Source organism: Abramis brama (genome assembly GCF_963993115.1).
Source record: "Abramis brama genome assembly, chromosome: 3".
NCBI classification, from domain to species: domain Eukaryota; kingdom Metazoa; phylum Chordata; class Actinopteri; order Cypriniformes; family Leuciscidae; genus Abramis; species Abramis brama.
In genome coordinates, this window is record NC_139965.1 from 61816967 (window position 1) to 61840280 (window position 23314).

Sequence of the window (23314 nt, forward strand, 5' to 3'; positions counted from 1 at the left end):
ACCGCCTGCTCCGCCAATGACGAAAGCGCACAGGATACGCTAACAGGATGCACGGCTTTTTAAAAAGTTTATTTTATAAATTATCTTTAAAATAGAATATTCTGAAAAAGTGACGTTTCCATTTTTGCTGATTCACATTGGTATCAAAATAGGTAAAACACATTTCAAAGTTACATACACCATTATGTTTTTGTAAAGATCACATTAGTTAACTGTAGGCCTATAAATTACAATCAGATTATAACAGATTATTATTTGATAACACCATTCAAAAGAATATTCAACATGAATGCCCCATTATGTTTTATGATTATTATTTGTTTTTTAACTACAATTGTATTCATAAGTTTTATTGGCTTTTTTATTGGCCAGCAGCAGTCCTTAAACAAACATAAAATACACATAATATACACTAAATATTTTTATATTTTTGCCCCATGCATTCATGTTGAATATTTGAGTTTTTTTTTTTTTTTTTTTTTTTTTTATGCTTGTTTTGCATATTAAACTTTTTATAAATGCCACCTCTGATGCAGATTCTGTTTTCTCTGCAGTGGGAACAATTTTTTTTTGTTGATACTAGTCAATTTGATTGGTAAAAGTAGGCTAATATAGTGACTTAAAATGTATAGAATTTGACATGAAAGATGACAGGGGGAAATTGCCTTTATAAATGTTTAAAAAAATGCAATGAGAATCAATTTAAGATTATTGGTTCAGAATAAATGACTTTTACAACACAACAATTGAACAGTTTACTTAAGTTAGTTATTGCACCAATACAGTACTTGAGATTTTATTATAATATTAGGCCAATGTACATGACTGAGTCGCTCGCTGTGTGAGGAGAATGATTTGCCAGCTGAGGAAAGTGAGTCGCTCGCTGTGTGAGGAGAGTGAGTCGCCAGCTGAGGAAAGTGAGTCGCCAGCTGAGGAAAGTGAGTCGCTCGCTGTGTGAGGAGAGTGAGTCGCCAGCTGAGGAAAGTGAGTCGCTCGCTGTGTGAGGAGAGTGAGTCGCCAGCTGAGGAAAGTGAGTCGCTCGCTGTGTGAGCATAGACTGTGTGTGAGGCGAGTGAGCATGAGAATTTCGAGAGTGAGAATTTCGTCATTGGCGGAGCAGGCGGTCAATCCCACCTTTCCAGTAAATACGACTTGTGATTGGACTGTACGTCAGCAGACAGCAAAGCATTGGCCAATAGCAGAAGGCCCTCCCTCCAGGCTTTTTTTTAAGTTGCGAAGTTGCGAAGCTTCATTTTCGCTCAGTCTGAGTTTCAGAGTTTCAGAGCAGAGCTGCGTGACAACGCTGCCACAAATCACGTGAGTCGCAAGCTCGCAACTGTGTGGGCGTATCTCCGCAAAGTGGGTGTTGTAAACTCAGCTCTGAAAAAATAGTCTGCAATAGGAGTGCAAATGTAATGTAATGTAATAAGTTGCGCCCTTTCGAACCTCAGTTTTCAGAGTTTCAAAACTTTTTTTCACCTATTCGCACACCAGTTTTCAGATCACCATTTACAAGGTTTCAAATCTGGAAAACAAACTATACACTGGGAGAAAAGTGACAAATTCGAAACTCTGAAAAAATGATTGCACAACACCGTAAAAAAGAGTGTTGCACTTCTGAAGAAGGAAAACTCAAACACAATATTATGTTTGCAGAGATTTTTATTTTTTTTACCACTTTGCAAGCCTGCAAAACTCTGTTTTCAGAGTTTCAAAACTTTTTTTCACACATTCGCACACCAGTTTTCAGATCACCATTTACAAGGTTTCAAACCTGGAAAACAAACTAATACAGTGGGAGAACACTGACAAATTTGAAACTCTGAAAAATTGTTTGCGCAACATCGTACATTTTTTTTGCAGTTCTGAAGAAGGAAATCTCAAAAACAACATAATGTTTGCAGAGATATTTTTTATTTTTTTTACATTTTGCAAGCTTGCAAAACTTATTTTTCGATCTTGCAAAACTTTTTTTATAAGATTTTGAGTTTTCGAACACTTAGTTTCAACCTTTCAGAACTTTATTTTCAGTTTTGAATCATGGCAGGATATTAATCCCATAGACCCGCTGCATTTTTGGGTTTTTAATTCAACACAATCAAAAATGTTATGTTAAAATACTCAACACATGTTTACTTCATCCCAATTACAAGCAATATAAACAGCATATATGGTTAGTATTTTCTCTTTACCTTTGTTAGATCAAATTTAAGAATTGCAACCTCGTGTGGGAATGGCAGGAGTAGAAACACAAAACTCACTCTTGCACTTTTTCACACTTACACACAATCTCTCTCTCACATGCACGCAGACACACACCCACAACACACACCCACACACACACACTCACTTGGATATGTGGTGTACGGTCACTCTCCATAGGCGTAATGGTTTTTCCAATGTACAAACTGTATAATCTATCCCCCTACACTAACCCTACCCCTAAACATACCAATCACAGAAAACTCTTGCCATTTTTTGAATTTCACAAAACACCATTTAGTATGTAAATGGTAAATGGACTGCATTTATATAGCGCTTTCACAGACCTATGGCCACCAAAGCGCTTTACATTTAGCCTCAGATTCACCCATTCACTCACGCATTCATACACCGACGGCGGTGTCAGCCACACTGTAAACCCAGATTTTGATTCAACTCAAAGAGATTGAGTTTATATTACTTAAATGTGTCTAATTTATTGACATTACTTGTTAATTCTGATTAAACTGAACTTTTTCTTGTCCTTTCTTATTGTAATTGAGTGTTTAAGTCAAATCAGTAGTTACTACTCAAACAAACTGAGTTTGTATTACTTAAACATGTGTCATTTTTTACATTAATTATGAATTCTGAGTAAACTGTACTTTTTAATGGCCTATCTTATTGTAATTATGTGTTTGAGCTCAAACAACTTAAAATCACCAAGTTTTGCCTGTCCAACGGTAAGTTCAGAGGGTCAAAAACAAAATACGAAATCGCGAATTACTTCCAGATGGAGTCATGGGCAAGTTCGTGATTTCTGGGCGTTATTGTTGTGTTAAATTCGTAATACAGAATGATGTATCTTTTACGGAACAGCTGTAAATATACAGCACATTTCTGTTTTCAACCCGATAAATTCGTAATATACAGTATCGAGTATCATACTGTATTGCGTTGTGGGATTGATTTCTTTCGCGCTCAATTCAGTTCAAATGTGACGCGACGCGAGCAGACAGTACAGGCAAACTTGATTTGTCAGCGGGATTCAAATGAACAGAATAACCATTCCTGTCATCAAGATAAACAGCGTCTGCGAATCTGTGAGCAATTTTTAAGCTTTTGTGAGCTTCGGTTCGTGTTTCAAACAGTTGCCTGCGACGCAGCTCGCAGCAGAAAATGGACGACATTAACGTTACATGAAGACGGATGGAAGAATTTGTCATCTGAATAATCTAACCTGCGCCTGTGACGACAAGTGGGATTTAGAGTTTGAGAAGATGGAAAATTGTTGAACTGAGTGATACGGTAAGCCAATATTTTTTTGCGTTTGCATTTCTACATTGTTTCCATTTGGTTTGATTTTAACCGCGGCCTCGCAAGCATTCACTCTGTTTGTGTGTCTGTATGTTTACCAAGTAACGTTAACTTCGACAATTCACATAATAGGCAACATTTACCATGTAATTTGCACGATGTGCTTTTGATATATATTTTTCGTTTCAGGGTTTGTAATCTGATGACGGTCCAGTGCTAATGTAAGTGCTTTTAAGTATAGTGTAACGTTACTGCTACAGTTATAGTATCTAACTACATTATATGTGGTAAAAAAAAAAAAAAATGCTGTCAGGTCTGTGATCCTGTGCTTTTGAATCGTTGTCAGAGTTTTGCTAGCACAAGAAAATCCATGTTCCTAATGCTATTTTCAAATATATTTTATTCCTGATTACCATGCCATGGTCCTACAACTAACGTTACTCCCACAATTCAAAGAGAAGTTAGACGGTGTTATCCTTAAAGCAGATAAGTAGATATTATTCAACAAATCTCATTAATCTGGAATATGTTTTATGTTTTGGTTCTGTTGATCATGGCTGTGCTGTCCTTTGTAAAAATTGTTTCAGGAATTTGCAACGCTGATGTCCAGCAATCTACATTTGCCAGAGAGTCCACACTTTATATTTCTTGATATGTAAACATTGGGTAGTTTTAACCTAAAATGAAAAGCCATCATTTACTCACCCCACTGCAAAATATGTTTTTCTAGTGTTTTTTAATTGTTTCCAGTCCAGATATCTAAAATTCTTACATGAAGAACAAGTAAAAATTGTCTTGTTTTCTGAAAGAATAAGTCAAAATTAAGTGAGTTTATGCTTAAAACAAGCAAAATAATATGCCAGTGCGTTTTAACGTTCTAACCCTAATCAATTTTAATGTTTAGGTGAAAAATGTAATTCATAGAACTATGAATAGACAACTACATCGAACCACAGTGAAACCCACAATAGTTATTTTAATTATTAATTATTTTTTTTATTTTTTCAATTACAGGTCAATCTCTAAGCGACCAGTGCTGGACATTACGTTTGGAAGGTCAAGGTGTGTGTGGAAAGGATAACAGCATCTTCATCACTGGCCTGGCAGCGCTGTTTGCCTCCTCCTATGAGTTCAGCTTGCAGTACAGGAAGAGGCAGCACCTTGAGTTTGTTCAGAGGTTAGTCATTAGCATATTTGCCATTCATATAAATATTAGACTGAATTGTGACTTGTCTTCTTGACAGTATTTATTAAGCTGACTACTGGTATAAACAATATGGCCATGGTTTCCATACTGGGCTTAGCTTAAGCCAGGTCTAGGCCTTAATAAAATTAGGGTATTTAAGCAGCTTTTATAAAAATGTCTAATAATAAAAAAAAAGCATTACTTATCTTGAGACAAAACAGTGGCAGTCACATATTTTAAGATATGTCAGTGCAAGTTGTTTAGTTGAAGGATTAGTGAAAATTCTGTCATTAATTACTCACCCTTATGTCGTTCCAAACCTGTAAGACCTTCGTTAATCTTCGGAACACAAATTAAGATATTTTTGATGAAATCTGAGAGGTTTCTGAACCAGCCATAGACAGCAACGTCTTCGCAACTTTCAAGGCCCAGAAAGGTAGTCAAAACATCGTTTAAATAATCTATGTAACTACAGTGGTGCAACCTTAATATTATGAAGCGATGAGAATACCTTTTGTGCACAAAAACAAAATAACGACATTATTCAACAATCTCTACTCTTCCACGTCAATCTCCTACGTGTTGACGTAGTGTAAACAGTGTCAGCTCACCTTTATTTATATAGCGCTTTTAACAATATAGTTTGTTTCAAAGCAGCTTTACAGTGATAATAGGAAAGTACAGTAACATAGATTGTTTAGGCTTTACAGCAGCTCTAGAATAAAGTTATTACAACTCTGTGTACACAAACAATGTTCTCAATGCTGGAGTTCAATTTAAACGAAAATATGGTCAAACTTAAGTGGCGTTTCCATCCTAATTATGCTTTTAAATGAAAGTTTGCCTCGGGTAGATTAACAAAAAGAGGTTGCATTTTGGCAAGAGTTATCCTTTAATGCGTTCCGGCCTGGTGGCTCGAGAACGCAAACCCTGTTATAGATTTCAAGCTGCAAGCCTTGAAAAAAAGCCAGTGCAGCGCTTCTGGGTTCTACGTCAGAACGTAGGCTTATTATTGGCCAACTCTGGTCGTGTGTGATGACCCAGGAGCTAGCCAATAGTGAGCCTTCATTCTGATGTAGAACCCAGAAGCGCTGCACTGTTTACACTGTGTCAACAGTTTTGGAGAATGACATGGAAAAGAAGAGATTATTAAACAATGTCGTTATTTTGGGGTTATTTAGCACACAAAAAGTATTCTCGTTACTTCATAATATTAAGGTTGAACCACTGCCGTTATATGTACTATTTACCGATGTTTTTACCACCTTTCTGGGCTTTGACAGTCGCAATGACATTGATGGCAATGGAGGGACAGAAACCTCCCAGATTTATCCAAAATATCTTAATTTGTGTTCCGAAGATGAACGAAAGTCTTGAGGGTGGGTAATAATGACAGAATTTTCATATTTGGGTGCAAACATGCAGTTTAGTCTGGTAAACGTCATGTTTAACATTATCCATGTAGTCATGTATGCAATTCACATTGCGAGGCTTGCAATTGAGTTAAATTAGTTAGTTGACAGTGCGCTTGTAAACAGACACATTGAGTTGATGTATTTTAACCAGGGCAGAAGAAATATCAGTTATTGATCACAACATCCAGCATTGCATTTTTTTTCATGTTGTTTAGTTTTATACAAACAAATTAGTCGTTAAAACCGATATCTGGTTTTTATTTACACATTTCTTGTGCTGTTTCTCTCTGTCAAAATATATAATCTCAGTCCATAATATTTCATTGTTGTTGTTTTTTTCCCTTTTAGATGATTTCCTGGCATCAATCCTGAACGTGGATCAAAAACAAAGAAAGGACAAGTAACTTCAAAGAAAACTGGCCAAGTTGTGCAAAAAATGAACACTGTAAGCCTACAGGTGTCCTCACTTCTGCGAAAACTTGCAGACTTTGAATGGGATTTCGTTTGCACTTTTATGGACTTCAAAACAGAAACAGCACATCACTTCCAAAGCTTGAAAGAGCCAGGACATTTTTAATATAACTCTGATTGTATTCGTCTGAAAGAAGAATGTCATATACACCTAGGATGACTTGAGGGTGAGTAAATCATGTGCTAATTTAAGATTTTTGGGTGAACTATCCATTTAATTAAGCACTCAGTGTTACCTGTTTGTTGTTAAAGTGTTAAAATTGCATTTTATGTTTAAAAAATTCAGCCAACATGTTCACAGAAGGCGATTTTCTGATCTTTGCTTTTAACCAAAATAAATGTTTTAAAACCCAGAAAATGTTGTTTTCTTTTTCCTAGTGTGGCTACTCTTATGAAACCTTAACATATAATATTTTAATTATGTAATTATAAAAGCAGCATTCCCTGTAAAATAAGTTTAATATTGTAAAAGTATGTGGTGTATATACTGTATTTGGTAATTATAGTGGAGTACTGTAAATGCTTTTTACTGTACTAGTGCTGTAAAAATACAGTATGTGAGGAAACTACACACTAGAAGCCTATGAGGCCATGGCTTTGTTTCTTTTGTTGCTAAAAAAAAGACATGTATAACAAATATAATTGGATCAGTGTAATGTTGCAGTATGTGTGTATTTTACATGGCTCTATTGATTGAAAGATATTTTGAGTTTCAGGAACTAAAATTTAAGTTGGGCCCATTAGAATATACAATTTAGTTGAATTGGTAATGGAGTAATGCTTACTTAACAAGCTGAGTTAAATAAATGGGTGGGGAATGATTGTTTAAACTAAGTATCTTCAGTTACTGTAACTCGGTTATAAGTACATTCAACTTAAATGTACTATTCCATTCCATTATGGGCTTAAGTACATTGAACGTAGTCCACTTCACTTATTCAACTAATGCTTCATTACTTAAAAAATGTAAGGCAACGAGTTACCTTGGTTTTTTTAAGTAAATTCTACTTATCCGGGTTTACAGTGCATGCAAGGCGCCATCCAGCTCGTCGGGAGCAGCTGGGGTTAGGTGTCTTGCTCATGGACACCTCGACGCTTGGTCAGGTGGAACCGGGGATTGAACCACCAACCTTTCGGTTTGTAGACAACCTACATGAACCACTGAGCCACTGCCGCCCCGGCAGTGTTTTCAAACTACATGTTTTAGTATGAGGACACAGATGTTGTCATAATCCATGTTTACGTTGTAACACCCATGTCATTATACACATTTGTGTCCTCATAAACCATATACAAGAACATACACACACTAACAGCAGGCCCTGACAGGAGGAGGACAGAGTAAAGGTACACAGGACCTACAATTTCCACACTTTTATTAGCCCCGGGTCCAGTGGACCCGAACATCCTGTGTGTAATATAAATGTGTAGGGGGGGTGTACAGTGTGTTTTCATTGAAAATGTGTTCTGATATATATTCCTCACAGAAAATGAGCCAAGACCAATGAGTCTCAGTTTGAAAAAATAATTAATTGTATAATTTTTCTTTTGATAAAAAATGAAAACGGGTCCAACAGACCCGAACACCATACAAGGGTTAAATACTTGTGAATTTAGACATCCGTGGCCAGTATGGAGCTAGAATTGTGTCTTTATTACATGCGATAAAATAAATGATCTGAGAGAAAAAAAAAAGTTTGAGAGAAAAAGTTATCACACTGATAGCAAAAAAGCATTTCATGAGAGAAAAAAGAATATTTGAGAGAAAAAGTTTATACCAATAGCAAAAAATAATAATATTTGAGACTAAAAAAAGTTTTGAGAGAAAGTATTTTCTCATAGAACATAAAAAATATAAATTTGAAATTTTTAAAATTATTTCTGAGGAAAAAAAAATCTCTCTCAAAATACTTTGAAAAAAACTCTCAAATATATATTTTTGCTATCAGTGTGAAAACATTTTCTCTCTAAAAAAAAAGTGTTTCTCTCAAAACGCTTTTCTTTGCTCTCCATGCAATTTCTTGCTCTCGTGTCAGGATTTTGCTTTTGCTGTGAAAATTGTGTCATGGGCGGGGCCACGTTCCTATTGGCCAGTCGGGTGAGCATCGTCTTGTCTTGGGAGTCGAACTGAATCATAACACCATTGTTCGGTTCACTGCCTTAGTTGAGTATATAATACACAATATAATACACATTCATTTATGAATATGAGTGCTATTTTTTAATGTTTAATCTTCAGTGATGCTGAACTTGCTCAGCCAGCTACCCATCGAGTTGTGTGTGTCATCATTATTCTTACCCATACGCGTAGGAGCTTCAAAATCTAAGTTTTTTCAAAATCTCAAACTTTTTTTTTTCTCTCAGATCATTTATTTTATCGCATATAAGTAATAAAGACACAATTCTAGCTCCATAGGGGGCCTGTTGCTTCTGATGGAAAAAAACATAATAATAATGTTCTAAGAATTTCTTTTTCTAATATACTATGTAAAAGGAATGCATGATGCAAAGAAGTATGATACACTGTAACGGTCACTTTGTGCTTTTAAGTTAATTGAGGTAAAATGAGAACTGCGTATGTTATAGATTTGGCAGAAGAGATAACCGCTCTACCGACCTTTGTACTCTTTCTTTTATTTCCTTTTAGATTTGTGACCAGAATTGGATGTTTGTTTACACTTTTTCTCACTCGATCCCCATGTATGCGGACGAGTGTGACGTTTGAGTAATTTTATTAAACACGGGGAAAATACGTATTTAAATCTCTCGTCTCTCGTGCATCTTTTCCTCCGACACCTATTGTTTTTTTCTCTCTGGGCCAGAGATTTTTTTTTAATGAAATTATATTAACCAATTCTGCAAAAACTTATTTGGGGATTTAGGACTTTCACATCTTATTACAGTAATGTGTTCGTTTCTCACCATCATTTGTAAAAACACATTACAAGTGCCCATTACATGAGCTCTGGCTGAATTAACATAACTTTTATTCATATCTTTCACATCTACTGCAGTCAGATTCACCGCGTTCACTCTGAAGGAATCACTCACATGGCTGGGCACTTGTAATGACACATCAAGGATGTTAAGAGGCTAAAAGCAGGTTAAAAACTTGCCCCATTTAAGTCAACAGGGTGCACATTTTAAAAAGAGGATAACACGGTGTAGGCAACACCGATTTTTGTCGTTGTTCTCTGTACTGACAGCACTCCAAATTTACAAAAAAATGAGCTCAATGTTAAAATTGACCGAGTTCTCCTTTAAGAGAAAGGTTCTTGGCCTCAGCCGACTCTAAAGGTTTGAAGGGGGCCTCGACCCACCCTTCGAGAACCACTGCCAGGTCCCATGTGGGAACTCTGGTCCCAGTCACAGGCCTCATCCTTAAAGCCCCACAGAGGAACTGTATGACCAGCTGATGTTCCCTGATCCCAGAGGCCCATCACCCAGAGGAGTGTGGAAAGCCGCAATGGGAGCCATGTACATCTTGAGTGTGGACGGGGTAAGACCAGTAGAGAAGCGGTCTTGGAGGAGCTCCAGCACTGAAGCCACCGGGCAGTTAACTGGGTCCACCTCACGCTCTCTACACCAAATGGTGAAAACATTCCATTTTAGGCCGTGCAATTTCCTTGTGGAAGGAGCTCTGGAGCTGAGTATGGTCTCGACTACTCCTACTGACAGGGGCCAGACCCACAGTTTCCATAACTCTGGCCGAGGGTGAAATATTGAGCTGCAGCCCGAAGAGATCCGACGTTTGCTAGGATCTCTTCCCCGAAGCCTTCTTGGCCTGCAGGACGGCCATCAGGTCGCCCTGCTTCTGTGAAAGCGTCTATGCCTAAGCTCCTTGAGGAGGGGCTCTAGCTGCGACGCTCTCCTCCTGTGTCTGCCTATAGGCCGAGGAGCTGGTGGATGACTGCGGCTGCCCGCTGGGGGCAGACCTCTTAGACTTAGAGCGGCGAGGGATATATTGTTTAAAGGCTGCAGACTGCTTCTTCGCCTCCTGAAACCTGTCGACGACTGTGTTAACGGCGTCGCCGAACAGGCCAGAAGGCAAAATCGGGGCATCAAGGAGGAAAGCCCTGTCTTTCTCCTTGATGCCCGACAGATTTAACCAGAGGTGCCTCTCTGAGACCATCATAGCCGCCATAGAATGGCCGATAGCACGGGCCGTCTCTTTGGTGACTCGGAGAGACAAGTCTGCAGCCTTACGCAACTCCGCAGTATCTTCCGGAGTTGGTCCCTCGCCCTCATAGATGTCTTTAAGAAGGTCGGCCTGGTATGCTTGTAGTACTGCCATCGTGTGCAGACCCAGAGCCACATAAGCCCATATAATATCTCGGCAGGGTTTGGTGGGCGGCACATGGACGTTAGATCCATTTGCGAACCACATGATGTGAGCCGTCGGACCCGCACCACAGCCTGACCATCATCACTGAAGATGGTCAAGCGGGAGCACAGCACTCGGATCGGCAGTGCATCACAAACCTCCCAAACAATTTACACACAATTGATGTGTGTCCCCACCCGTGATGAATCGAGGGCAGGGATGCACACATCTCTTGTATTGCTGACTCGACATTTTTTGTCTCAAAATATACATATATAGGAGATATAGTGAGATCGCTTGTGACAGACAACACCAAATATGACACACAACAACAGAGAGCACTTGCTGAAGAACAGAGAGCTAACTCTGTTGAGTGCCGGCGTCCCTTTGTAGCTTCTGTGTATGCCGTCACACGTCACATCATGATTATCACGATTGGCTTAGTTTCATTCCTGAGGCGCTACGCTGGGGGACGTTCCCCAAAGTGCCGTTCCGACGCAGTGCGAGTTCCCTCGAAAGGGAACAACAACCCAAACCTTAAACGTCTGCGGTAACAGCATTATAATATTGTGTAACACTAAAACCCTGTAAATAACCATTTTTGTCCTCCCCACTCATTTTTGACTGACTGAAGTCCCACATTAGGCTAACCAGACTGTCCCACGTTTCAAAATCACATTTCCTAAAGTGGGACTCTAGGTAATTTGATAAAAATATTAAATATATAGTCTAAACATACAAAGTGATACTATTTTTTGATGGACAAACATTTCATAAGCACATTAGGCCAAAAAGTAGCAGGATCGTTTTGTTTAAAAATAATTTATACTTTAGTTTGTCAAAACTGACATTGTCACTGACCTTTGGGTGGTCTTCACACAAGCTGCTTCCTTTTTGAGGATTGCTCCACCCTCATATATGACTGACATTTGAGAGGTTGTGTGATTTTGATCACATGACACCACAGCTTTGGCTAACCCATAGTTTAACTGGCATTCATGTGTTTATGGGGGACCTACAAATACTAGACCTTAGGTGTCCCACATTAGGCAGTGTCCCACTTTAGGGCAATTCGCCCAATTAGCAGTTTACTGCTGTGTTAGTGAGCACATTTGAGCAAAACGCTACATTTTTATTGATATTACAAAAAAATATTTTTCCATTTTTCCATTGAAAATAAAGTCTTACAGTCAAACAAAAGGAGTCATCATTTATACATAGATTTCACTCGTCCTCTAGACTGAGATGCTCATACTCCTCCTGTCTGGTGTGTGTTCTTCTCCTGTCTGGTGTGTGTTCTCCTCCTGTCTGGTGTGTGTTCTCCTCCTGTCTGGTGTGTGTTCTCCTCCTGTCTGGTGTGTGTTCTCCTCCTGTCTGGTGTGTGTTCTCCTGTCTGGTGTGTGTTCTTCTCCTGTCTGGTGTGTGTTCTCCTCCTGTCTGGTGTGTGTTCTCCTCCTGTCTGGTGTGTGTTCTCCTCCTGTCTGGTGTGTGTTCTCCTCCTGTCTGGTGTGTGTTCTCCTGTCTGGTGTGTGTTCTCCTGTCTGGTGTGTTTTCTCCTGTCTGGTGTGTGTTCTTCTCCTGTCTGGTGTGTGTTCTCCTCCTGTCTGGTGTGTGTTCTCCTCCTGTCTGGTGTGTGTTCTCCTCCTGTCTGGTGTGTGTTCTCCTCCTGTCTGGTGTGTGTTCTCCTCCTGTCTGGTGTGTGTTCTCCTGTCTGGTGTGTGTTCTCCTCCTGTCTGGTGTGTGTTCTCCTGTCTGGTGTGTGTTCTCCTGTCAGGAGTGTGTTCTCCTGTCTGGTGTGTGTTCTTCTCCTGTCTGGTGTGTGTTCTCCTCCTGTCTGGTGTGTGTTCTCCTCCTGTCTGGTGTGTGTTCTCCTCCTGTCTGGTGTGTGTTCTCCTCCTGTCTGGTGTGTGTTCTCCTCCTGTCTGGTGTGTGTTCTCCTCCTGTCTGGTGTGTGTTCTCCTGTCTGGTGTGTGTTCTCCTGTCTGGTGTGTTTTCTCCTGTCTGGTGTGTGTTCTTCTCCTGTCTGGTGTGTGTTCTCCTCCTGTCTGGTGTGTGTTCTCCTCCTGTCTGGTGTGTGTTCTCCTCCTGTCTGGTGTGTGTTCTCCTCCTGTCTGGTGTGTGTTCTCCTCCTGTCTGGTGTGTGTTCTCCTCCTGTCTGGTGTGTGTTCTCCTGTCTGGTGTGTGTTCTCCTCCTGTCTGGTGTGTGTTCTCCTGTCTGGTGTGTGTTCTCCTCCTGTCTGGTGTGTGTTCTCCTCCTGTCTGGTGTGTGTTCTTCTCCTGTCTGGTGTGTGTTCTCCTGTCTGGTGTGTGTTCTCCTCCTGTCTGGTGTGTGTTCTCCTCCTGTCTGGTGTGTGTTCTCCTGTCTGGTGTGTGTTCTCCTCCTGTCTGGTGTGTGTTCTTCTCCTGTCTGGTGTGTGTTCTCCTGTCTGGTGTGTGTTCTCCTCCTGTCTGGTGTGTGTTCTCCTGTCTGGTGTGTGTTCTCCTCCTGTCTGGTGTGTGTTCTCCTGTCTGGTGTGTGTTCTCCTCCTGTCTGGTGTGTGTTCTCCTGTCTGGTGTGTGTTCTCCTCCTGTCTGGTGTGTGTTCTCCTCCTGTCTGGTGTGTGTTCTTCTCCTGTCTGGTGTGTGTTCTCCTGTCTGGTGTGTGTTCTCCTCCTGTCTGGTGTGTGTTCTCCTCCTGTCTGGTGTGTGTTCTCCTGTCTGGTGTGTGTTCTCCTCCTGTCTGGTGTGTGTTCTTCTCCTGTCTGGTGTGTGTTCTCCTGTCTGGTGTGTGTTCTCCTCCTGTCTGGTGTGTGTTCTTCTCCTGTCTGGTGTGTGTTCTCCTCCTGTCTGGTGTGTGTTCTCCTCCTGTCTGGTGTGTGTTCTTCTCCTGTCTGGTGTGTGTTCTCCTGTCTGGTGTGTGTTCTCCTCCTGTCTGGTGTGTGTTCTCCTCCTGTCTGGTGTGTGTTCTTCTCCTGTCTGGTGTGTGTTCTCCTGTCTGGTGTGTGTTCTCCTCCTGTCTGGTGTGTGTTCTCCTCCTGTCTGGTGTGTGTTCTCCTGTCTGGTGTGTGTTCTCCTCCTGTCTGGTGTGTGTTCTTCTCCTGTCTGGTGTGTGTTCTCCTGTCTGGTGTGTGTTCTCCTCCTGTCTGGTGTGTGTTCTCCTCCTGTCTGGTGTGTGTTCTCCTGTCTGGTGTGTGTTCTCCTCCTGTCTGGTGTGTGTTCTTCTCCTGTCTGGTGTGTGTTCTCCTCCTGTCTGGTGTGTGTTCTCCTCCTGTCTGGTGTGTGTTCTCCTCCTGTCTGGTGTGTGTTCTCCTGTCTGGTGTGTGTTCTCCTCCTGTCTGGTGTGTGTTCTCCTGTCAGGAGTGTGTTCTCCTGTTTGTGTTCTCCTGTCTGGTGTGTGTTCTCCTCCTGTCTGGTGTGTGTTCTCCTCCTGTCTGGTGTGTGTTCTCCTGTCTGGTGTGTGTTCTCCTCCTGTCTGGTGTGTGTTCTCCTGTCAGGAGTGTGTTCTCCTGTTTGTGTTCTCCTGTCTGGTGTGTGTTCTCCTCCTGTCTGGTGTGTGTTCTCCTCCTGTCTGGTGTGTGTTCTCCTGTCTGGTGTGTGTTCTCCTCCTGTCAGGTGTGTGTTCTCATGTCTGGTGTGTGTTCTCATGTCTGGTGTGTGTTCTCATGTCTGGTGTGTGTTCTCCTGTCAGGAGTGTGTTCTCCTGTGTGTGTTCTCCTGTCTGGTGTGTGTTCTCCTCCTGTCTGGTGTGTGTTCTTCTCCTGTACCGGAGCGGGACGTCCCGGGAGGATGGCAGAACACCGAGACCCGCGCGCCGGGTGTCATGATCCAGCGGGACACCAGCGTCACACAGATGGAGATCGTAACGCCACAGAGTCACGGCCAGGAACTGCTTGATCTCGTTAAGCGCGAAGAAGCGCCCCGGACACTTGCTGACACCGGAGCCGAACGGCATCAAGAAGTGCTTCAGTTTGCGCCCGTTCCTGAAGAAATTAGTCTTGCGTTGACCGTTCTCATCTAGGAAGCGGTCGAATCTGAACTCCTAGAAACAGAAGAACGTTGCATTCACACGGCAATAATTTTAATTCCATGCATTAAACATATTATCCTAGAATTCAAAGTAATTCATAGATGTATATAACGTGCAACGGAACATATGGTATAATTTTGGGCAAACCAATGCTAGAAGTATGAAACATTTTGCCCTGTTCTGTTCCTGTTTCCTGCGCCATGTTTGTATTCCCTTGTAGTTTTCTTGTTGAATAGTCTTTGATGTTTAGAGTTTGTAAAGTAAAGTCTGACTTTTTATCTCACAATTCTGACTTTATAACACTTATATCACGCAACCTTCTAAGTTCTCAGTAGTGACAGGAGAAACTAATTGTTTGTAACTTTAAATTAATTGAACCAAAACGAAGCGCTGGCGACCCCTGCTGGTCAGAACAGTGGAAATGCAGCGAAAACTCAGTCAAAACATGCAGAAAAACCACGATTCCATCTCCATTATCTTGCTCCCAACATTACATCAATGATCTAAAACCTCATTGATTAAAAGAATGTTTATTTGACATAAGTTTGCACACATACTGTAGGATTGGGGTAGATCTCGGGATCCAGGTGTATGAGCTGTGGGTAAAGAGCAACGTGATCTCCTCTCCTTATATCGGCTGTCTGACCCGAATCCAGCGTCAGAGTAAAGTCTTCATTAGCGACGCGGATCATCATGGAGGCGCTGGACAGGCGAAGAGCTTCCTCGATTATGCTCTCTGAAAAAACAAACATTCACTTAGATATCACATGCAATTGTGCAACCTATGTTGAAAAAACCTCAACTTGATCCAGAAATGTGCAGTAACTATCATCCGATCTCTAAACTGCCTTTTATCTCTAAGCTTTTAGAGAAATTAGTTTTCTCACAGCTCCAGTTTTATTTGAATTCTTTTAATATTTTGGACATGTTACAATCTGGCTTTAGATCATCACATAGCACTGAGTCAGCTCTGTTGAGGGTTACAAATGATATCTTGCTTGCTCTAGATTCAGGCTCTTGTGTTGTGCTGGTTTTGTTGGACCTGAGCGCTGCATTTGATACCATTGACCACAACATTCTTCTTGAACGGCTAGAATATATGGTAGGTGTCAAGGGCACTGTACTAAAATGGTTTGCTTCCTACTTTTTCTGTAAATTTAGGGAATTGTTCCTCGTCATCTGCGCCTGTTTTGTTTGGTGTGCCCCAGGGATCTATTTTGGGACCTTTATTGTTTTCCCTTTATATGCTCCCCTTGGCCCTCATTTTTCAGAAGTACAACATTTCATATCACTGTTATGCAGATGATTCTCAGCTTTACCTTCCAGTAAGGCTTGACACCACTGCTTCATTTGATGTGTTATTGGAATGTGTAGATGATATCAAGAGGTTGATGACAAATAATTTTCTGCAGCTAAATGAGGATAAAACAGAGGTTTTAATTCTGGGTTGTCCGGCAGATTCCTCTCCTGCTCTGAAAGCCCAGTTAGGTCCTCTCTCAACAAATGTGCGCAAACAAATCAAAAACCTTGGAGTGATCTTTGACTCTTCACTACTTTTTGATAAACAAATTAGTGTGGTTATTAGAGGAAGCTTTTTCCATTCAAGATCTATTGCAAAGTTGAAGAACCTTCTTTCAAGCAAAGATTTAGAAGTTGCAATTCATGCATTTGTAACATCACAATTAGACTATTGCAACTGTCTTTATTGTGGTCTTCCTCAATTTTCACTATCTCGATTACAAATTGTTCAAAATGCAGGTGCAAGACTTTTGACTGGGTCTAGAAAGAGGGATCATATTTCTCCTGCTTTGGCACCCCTTCACTGGCTTCCCATTAAGTTTCGAGTTGATTTTAAGATCCTAATGTTTGTTTATAAGGCGTTGTCTGGCTGTGCACCAAGGTATATTTGTGATCTTATTGTGCCATACTGTCCTGCTAGGGCACGTAGATCTTCAAATCACTTGCTTTTAAATGTGTCACGATGTCGCTACAAATTAAAGGGTGACCTTTTCTGTGGCTGGGCCCAAGCTTTTCAATTTGTATTGTGTTAAATGTGCTTTATAAATAAAGGTTGTTGTTGTTGTATTTAATTAAAATAAAAAATTAATCAATAAGTGCTAATTATACAAATATTAGGCAACACCAAATCCCGAGACAGCAGGTCGAGAGATCAGTAATCAGAATAACAGTTTCATTTTGAGCGTGATATCGCTTCAATATTGCACAATTATCTGCCAATGGTGTAAGAAAAATAATATTGTTTCCGTTTGAATTAAGATTATTTTTCTTACCCCTTGTTTTAAGCAAAAACTCACTTCATTTTGATTTTTTCCCCCCAGAAAACAAGACATAATATCTTATGGAATTTTACTACTTTAGTAAATTCATCTTGATTTAAGAATTTTTAGTTATTTGGACTGGAAACAAGACAAAAATACTGAGTAAGAAAAGCATTTTTTGCAGTGGTATGCTTGTCAGTGAGGTATAAAACATCCGTTCTGAACCGGTGCCAACTAGGAGGGACCTAATAAATCTTAATGTCTTCAGTTTCCCGAAGGCCCCCTAGAGGTCAACGTCCTCCTTGTTCAAAACCATATTTATATATTAATTTTTTTCTCTATCAGAGAGCAAGAGCCCAAAAAAAGGAGAAACTTCACTAGCCGAACTTTTACGTCAACGTATTCAAACCTGCAACAGTGAAAATGAGAAAATTAAGTTACCAAAATTCCAAGACATTCTTAATCACGATACAAAGTAATCAATCATGACACTTGAACATTTCTTAGATATCTGAGTTGAGTAAGAAATCACTGACCTAATACAGTCATAGAGTCCAGCTGCTCTTGAGAAAGCTCGATTCGTTGGTCCTGCTTGTTTAATTCCTGGCCGGACAAAACGCTGTTGATCTCTGTGCGAGCAGCGGTGAGAGCGTCCACAGATCTGAGGAACACACACACACACACACACACACACACACACACAATGGCTTACGCTCCATTCATGTTCACTATCATCAAACGGGCCAATAGTGAGTCTGAGACAATCTAGCATTCTGATTTAAAGTGGTGAAAATCCAGCGTTTAATGTTGTTTATGTGTCTATGTGGTGTTTTTAATATGCTTTAAGACAAACCATGTGTAAATTCATAAGTCGACTCCATTGCTGAGTATTTTCTCCTTAAAACTGCAGTGAACCAAAGACAGTCTCAAAAACACGCTTTGAAATCGCTGGTGTTTCTGACGTCACAAACTACCTTGTAACCAATCAGATCAACGTGTGATCGTCAACCAGTGGATCTCTGAGCTGAGTGAGTGAGTGGAGGCGGGGCTCATTTGCATATTCATAGAACCGCGCATACTAAATGAGGCAAGGGTGTCGAGTTACATTCAAGATATTTTAAGGCATGAAGACATTTTTTTTCCGTCATTTTGGTGATCAAAGATGAGTTTTAAGGTATAAAATTATTGACTTTTTTGTTTAGCTATCAGCGATGAGCTTGTAGTTTAACACATTTCATTGTCAGTATTAATGCTGTTACATATTTTATCATGCATTGATTTGATCATAACACATGTGATTACCTGAGTGTGTAATACAGACTCCAGAAAGCCGCAGGAAGAGTATTAGCCTGTGACGCCCATAACATACACACATGTGTTCGTGCTTTTTCAGTTTCATCCAAATGCATGCGATTAAAAGCCTCCATTCTGCGGTGAATCAGATCCGAGATGCATTTCCGCTGGTGAAGTTCCTCATGCATGAGTTCCTCGGCTAAAGCTTCTCTCGCTCTCCACACTCGCGGGATCAATCCGATGGGAACGCCGGCCACCAGGAACGGGAACGCATGATCGAATGCCAGAAACTCTTGCATGCGTGTTCTGCTGGCCTGGAGGAACCCTGGGTCTCTCCCGAAGAGCGTGAGGAAGCCGGCCTCGAACATGATGCGGTTCGTGAAGCTCTGAAGACCTTCTTCCAGCCACTGGTGCTCGGATCCGTTCTCCCGGTCCAGAACCGTCTGTAGGTTGAACATCATGGACTCGCCGAGCTCCTGTAGAGACGGGCCTTGAAGAGTCTGTTGAAACAGGCTGTGAACTTCCCTGTAACACTCACTTAACTGCGGATCGTTGAAGTCGGTGTGACCGAAGACCTTGTGTGTGTGTGAGAGAGAGAGAAACAGACAAACAAGAGAATCAAGATCAAACCTAGGTTTACATCCCAGACAGCAATATAGTATCGACCCAGATTCGGCCCAGATCCGGCCAACATCTGATACACACGGATTCCACACGGCCCAGACGTGGGCCGGATCTGGGCCGACACTATGTTGCATTTATCCATTTTATTCAAAGTGACTGAACTGAGGAACATCACAAGGATTTCATTAGGCAGGCTCAGCCCCCAATGAGGCTATGATTAAAAATATAATAATAATATATTGTTTAGGGTAGGCATGAACAATACAGTGACTCTACACTACCTTTCAAGTCAGCCCTGAATATTCAATCAATTTCTAATCATTTTAAATAACCAGCTAATATTCATTAAGAATATAGACAAACTTTATATTACAGTAATTGTCTAGACTGGCAATATGTAGGTAAGTTTTTTGTTTTGTTTTTTTACACGTAATGTTTTAAACATAATTTTTTTTAACTACATTTGTGCAGTAAAATTTAAGTTTAAAGAAGATCTACATTTCTCTTTTTCATTCATGGGGATAACACGGAAAATGTGCCATGATTAAGTGGATGATTTCTGTCACCTGGTGGAAAACAAACACACTTTTACCATGAAAATGACATGAAACTACCACTATAACCAGTAGATGGCTGCAGAGGACCACTCATTAGCTCATTTGCCTTTCCCACTCCCTTTTATAGTTCTTTTCATGTGTTTTGAGTAGGAAAAGAGTAGGAAAAGCTACAAAGTCTCATGCCATTTAGATGGAAGGAAATTCATTTAAAAAAAATAAACAAGCAAGCAAGCCCAGATTTTACAGTGGATGTAAAACCGTCTTGAATTGCACTTGCATTATATTACGTAAACTGCATTTATGACAAAGCACTACACAGATGCAGATATCCTAACATGCTAGCATGTGTAGGAGTATTAAAACGTGTGTTACAGCAAGCCTCACGTTAGTTTGTGCCCCACTTTATTTAAATGAAATACATACTATTCTCTCGCTTTTACTCATGAGCCGGTGATTACCCCTTCAGAGGTCAGAGGTCACCCCTGCCACAGTTTGCCAGTGTTCATATAAAGCTCTCACTGCTCATTATAGCATGAGCTCAGCGTTGCATGACTAGTTTAGACATGCAATCTTCAACAAGCTTGTCGAAACTGCAGCTCAGACAGAAGGAATGTAATGTTATTTTTTTATACCTGTACGAAAGAGAAGAGATAATTGCTCTGTGTGTGTGTGTGTGTGTGTGTGTGTCCAGTTCAAGCTTCCCTTGTGTGCTTAATTGTGTTGAATGTGCACTTGTTGCGTACTTCAAGTATATTTTCAAAAACCTGTACTTGCAGACAGTATTTTAATAACATAAAGGCCACTTAAGTGTACATAAAGTGAGTGAATGGAGGCGGGGCTCATTTGCATATTCATAGAACCGCGTATACTAAATGAGGCAAGGGTGTCGAGTTACATTCAAGATATTTTAAGGCATTAAATATTTCATTTTGGTGATCAAAGATGAGTTTTAGGGGATACAATTTATGACTACAGGGGGACCTTGTCCTGTCGACCTGTCCTTCAGACAGACGTGGTGTAACAGATCTCACGCCTGAAGCGCTTCCCATAATGCAATGCTTCGCTCTGTTTACAGAGAGCCTGGGTTGTGCCAGTAACCCAATGCTTTCTTATCAGGAGAACAGTAATCAGTAACTTGATGCATTTTATCCCATTTAAAAAGAGAATTTCCTGGTGTGTTTTCCAAGTTTTCATGGGTTGAATGACTTGTGTTAAAAGCATGTTGAAATATGAATGTGAATCAAGATTATCCATAGATGTCTACATTCTTAGATACATATTTGGGTTAAAGTGTTATCTGTTAGACAGCAAAATCACAAATCAGATTTCATTGAAGCCCCCCTGTGGCGTAAATCCAGCTTTTAATGTAGTTTATGTGTCTATGTGGTGTTTTTAATATGCTTTAAGACAAACCATGCGTAAATTCATAAGTCGACAGCATTGCTGAGTATTTTCTCCTTAAAACTGCAGTGAACCAAAGACAGTCTCAAAAACACGCTTTGAAATCGCTGGTGTTTCTGACGTCACAAACTACCTTGTAACCAATCAGATCAACGTGTGATCGTCAACCAGTGGATCTCTGAGCTGAGTGAGTGAGTGGAGGCGGGGCTCATTTGCATATTCATAGAACCGCGCATACTCAATGAGGCAAGGGTGTCGAGTTACATTCAAGATATTTTAAGGCATGAAGAATTTTTTCAAGGACAAAAACATTTAAAAATATCATATTGGTGATCAAAGATGAGTTTTAAAGGATAAAATGATTGACTACAGGGGGACTTTAACATTTCAGTTGTTAAAGGGAACAAAAGGAGATTTTTGCTAGGCGATTTTCTCCCAAAGCTACTCGGCTTTGAAAGAGAAATCACAAAGAAACCATAGATGAAAATGAACATGCAAATGGAGATCATAAAAGTCCAGGCTTGTTTCATCACTTACCCGGCGCGAAACACCAAGAGAAAACTTCTTAAAGTCAAGATTTCTGCTTTGCCGTACCACAGTGGAAAAAGAAAAAGGGTCTGTGACGAAAGTGAAGTATTTCCCAGCAATGGCACATGTGAAAACATCCCCATACTTCTTTTGCGTCTCTCTTAAGAAGCCTAAAGGGTTTGTGGCGTAATCCAGAGTGACTCCGATTATCGGGATCCAGCCAGAGACCAGCGGAGGCTCCCCGGGGCGCCTGCGATCACACAACATCTCACGTCATAATCATAGGACATCTCAAAGTATTTTAAAAAATAAATCGTCACATTTGATGGGCTTATAGTGTGGAGAAATGTTCTCAGTTAGGACAAGACTTAAGGCCTGTTAGAGACGAAGATAACGATAGTTCTAAAAGTCGTTCTCGATTCGTACTGTACTTAACACAGCTATAATGATAACGATATAGAGAAACGATATCGTTGAGATCACTTTCGGAACGATTTTTTTTTTTTTTTTTTTCAGTTGTTGACCGATAAAACACTGACAGCCAATCAGAATCCATTAAAATGTAAGGGCTCACGCATTTAAAATAGCAGACGACATTGTGGAGTTAATCAGTAGCACTTCATTGCAGTACACGAGATCCAGGGGGCGGAGTTGGATCCAGATTTAAGGGGTGGAGATGGGTAGGTTTAGGAATATGTAAGGTGGATTTTGTGTTAATCGGCGAGTCCAGAAAAATTCACTGTTTGACAAGTCAAGTCAAATCAAATTAGTTAATCTAAAAAAAAAAAAAAAAATGTTTTTAACATAGATATTTAGAGCTGGAGCTGATATTTTCATTATATAATACATTGTGATCCGTCTATTGATGGTGAAACCACACGTTTTAACATAATTAACGACTGTTCACCTGCACCATATTAATATTCTATATTTTTTATATAATCTCGTCTGTTAATTGAGTGACGTCTAACATAAAGCTGCAGTAACATTACGAGCAGATGTAACACACCTTATCATATGTGTGGTATGTCTCATTAAGTTGTGAAAAACTGTAATAACTCAAGAGTGAAAGTGTAGTGAATGATGTGGAGTTGACCTCACCTTCTCCGCGAGTGTCCGCAGATCCACACGATCAGAAGCGTCAGGAGAAGCGCAGAAACTACGACTAAACACGAAGACATTTCGGTGAAATGTTACTTGATCTTTTCTCTGAACTACATTTTATTAGCGCGTTCCCAGACCTCGCCTTTAAGCGCGCCCCCGCAGCGCGCTTGACGCAACACACACACACACACACACACACACACACGTGCTTTCCATTATCCAGGCGAATTCCTCCTGAGTTTCATTCTTCCTCACTGATGCATAGCCTACTATAGCTACAGTGTTTCTGTAAGGATTTAAGTCGTCACCTTTATATTTAATAGCGCGTTATACAGTACAGATTGTTTTTACAGTGATTTGGTTTGTAATGATAAAACAATAGAGGTAGGCCTAATGTTCAAAATAAAAATTAAAATAAATGAGACACTTAAAGAAGATCTCTGTTGGTCTTCATAGTTTCTGCTGCGATTGACTTTGATACAGTTTTAAATGTTGCTTAAGTTTCCAAATACTTTTCAGGGCCACTGCATAAAGAAATGCCTGATTGGATAATAAAGAATAACTCTCAGATTTCAGACTGCAGGACTCAAACTGCGGTAGTAAATGA

General features: G+C 40.4%; 1 protein-coding gene and 1 long non-coding RNA gene across 2 annotated transcripts; one reads left to right on the plus strand and one right to left on the minus strand.

The window, feature by feature from the left end:
* Positions 1 to 3301: 3301 nt before the first annotated feature.
* LOC311080329 lies at positions 3302 to 6751 on the plus strand. The gene is made up of 4 exons (XR_014605556.1): positions 3302 to 3510; positions 3709 to 3740; positions 4534 to 4696; positions 6469 to 6751. It is a non-coding gene; the product is annotated as an uncharacterized lncRNA (long non-coding RNA).
* A 7342-nt stretch (positions 6752 to 14093) lies between these two features.
* Positions 14094 to 22887, minus strand: cyp7a1b (cytochrome P450, family 7, subfamily A, polypeptide 1b). Its single transcript, XM_084108548.1, has 6 exons — positions 22705 to 22887; positions 21613 to 21853; positions 18503 to 19068; positions 17737 to 17861; positions 15479 to 15657; positions 14094 to 14933 (listed from the first exon to the last, which is right to left on the minus strand). Exons 1-6 carry the CDS (start codon positions 22782 to 22784, stop codon positions 14517 to 14519), a joined length of 1608 nt encoding a protein of 535 aa, XP_083964674.1. The 5' UTR covers positions 22785 to 22887; the 3' UTR covers positions 14094 to 14516.
* Positions 22888 to 23314: the final 427 nt, after the last annotated feature.

Bases quoted from the DNA above. Each gene is read 5' to 3' on its own strand.
- cyp7a1b (XM_084108548.1), bottom strand. From the start codon at position 22,784: ATGTCTTCGTGTTTAGTCGTAGTTTCTGCGCTTCTCCTGACGCTTCTG. The intron at 21,854-22,704 runs GTGAGGTCAACT...GTGTGATCGCAG, and splicing joins TGCGGACACTCGCGGAGAAG to GCGCCCCGGGGAGCCTCCGC. The intron at 14,934-15,478 runs GTATGTGTGCAA...TTCTGTTTCTAG, and splicing joins AGATCTACCCCAATCCTACA to GAGTTCAGATTCGACCGCTT.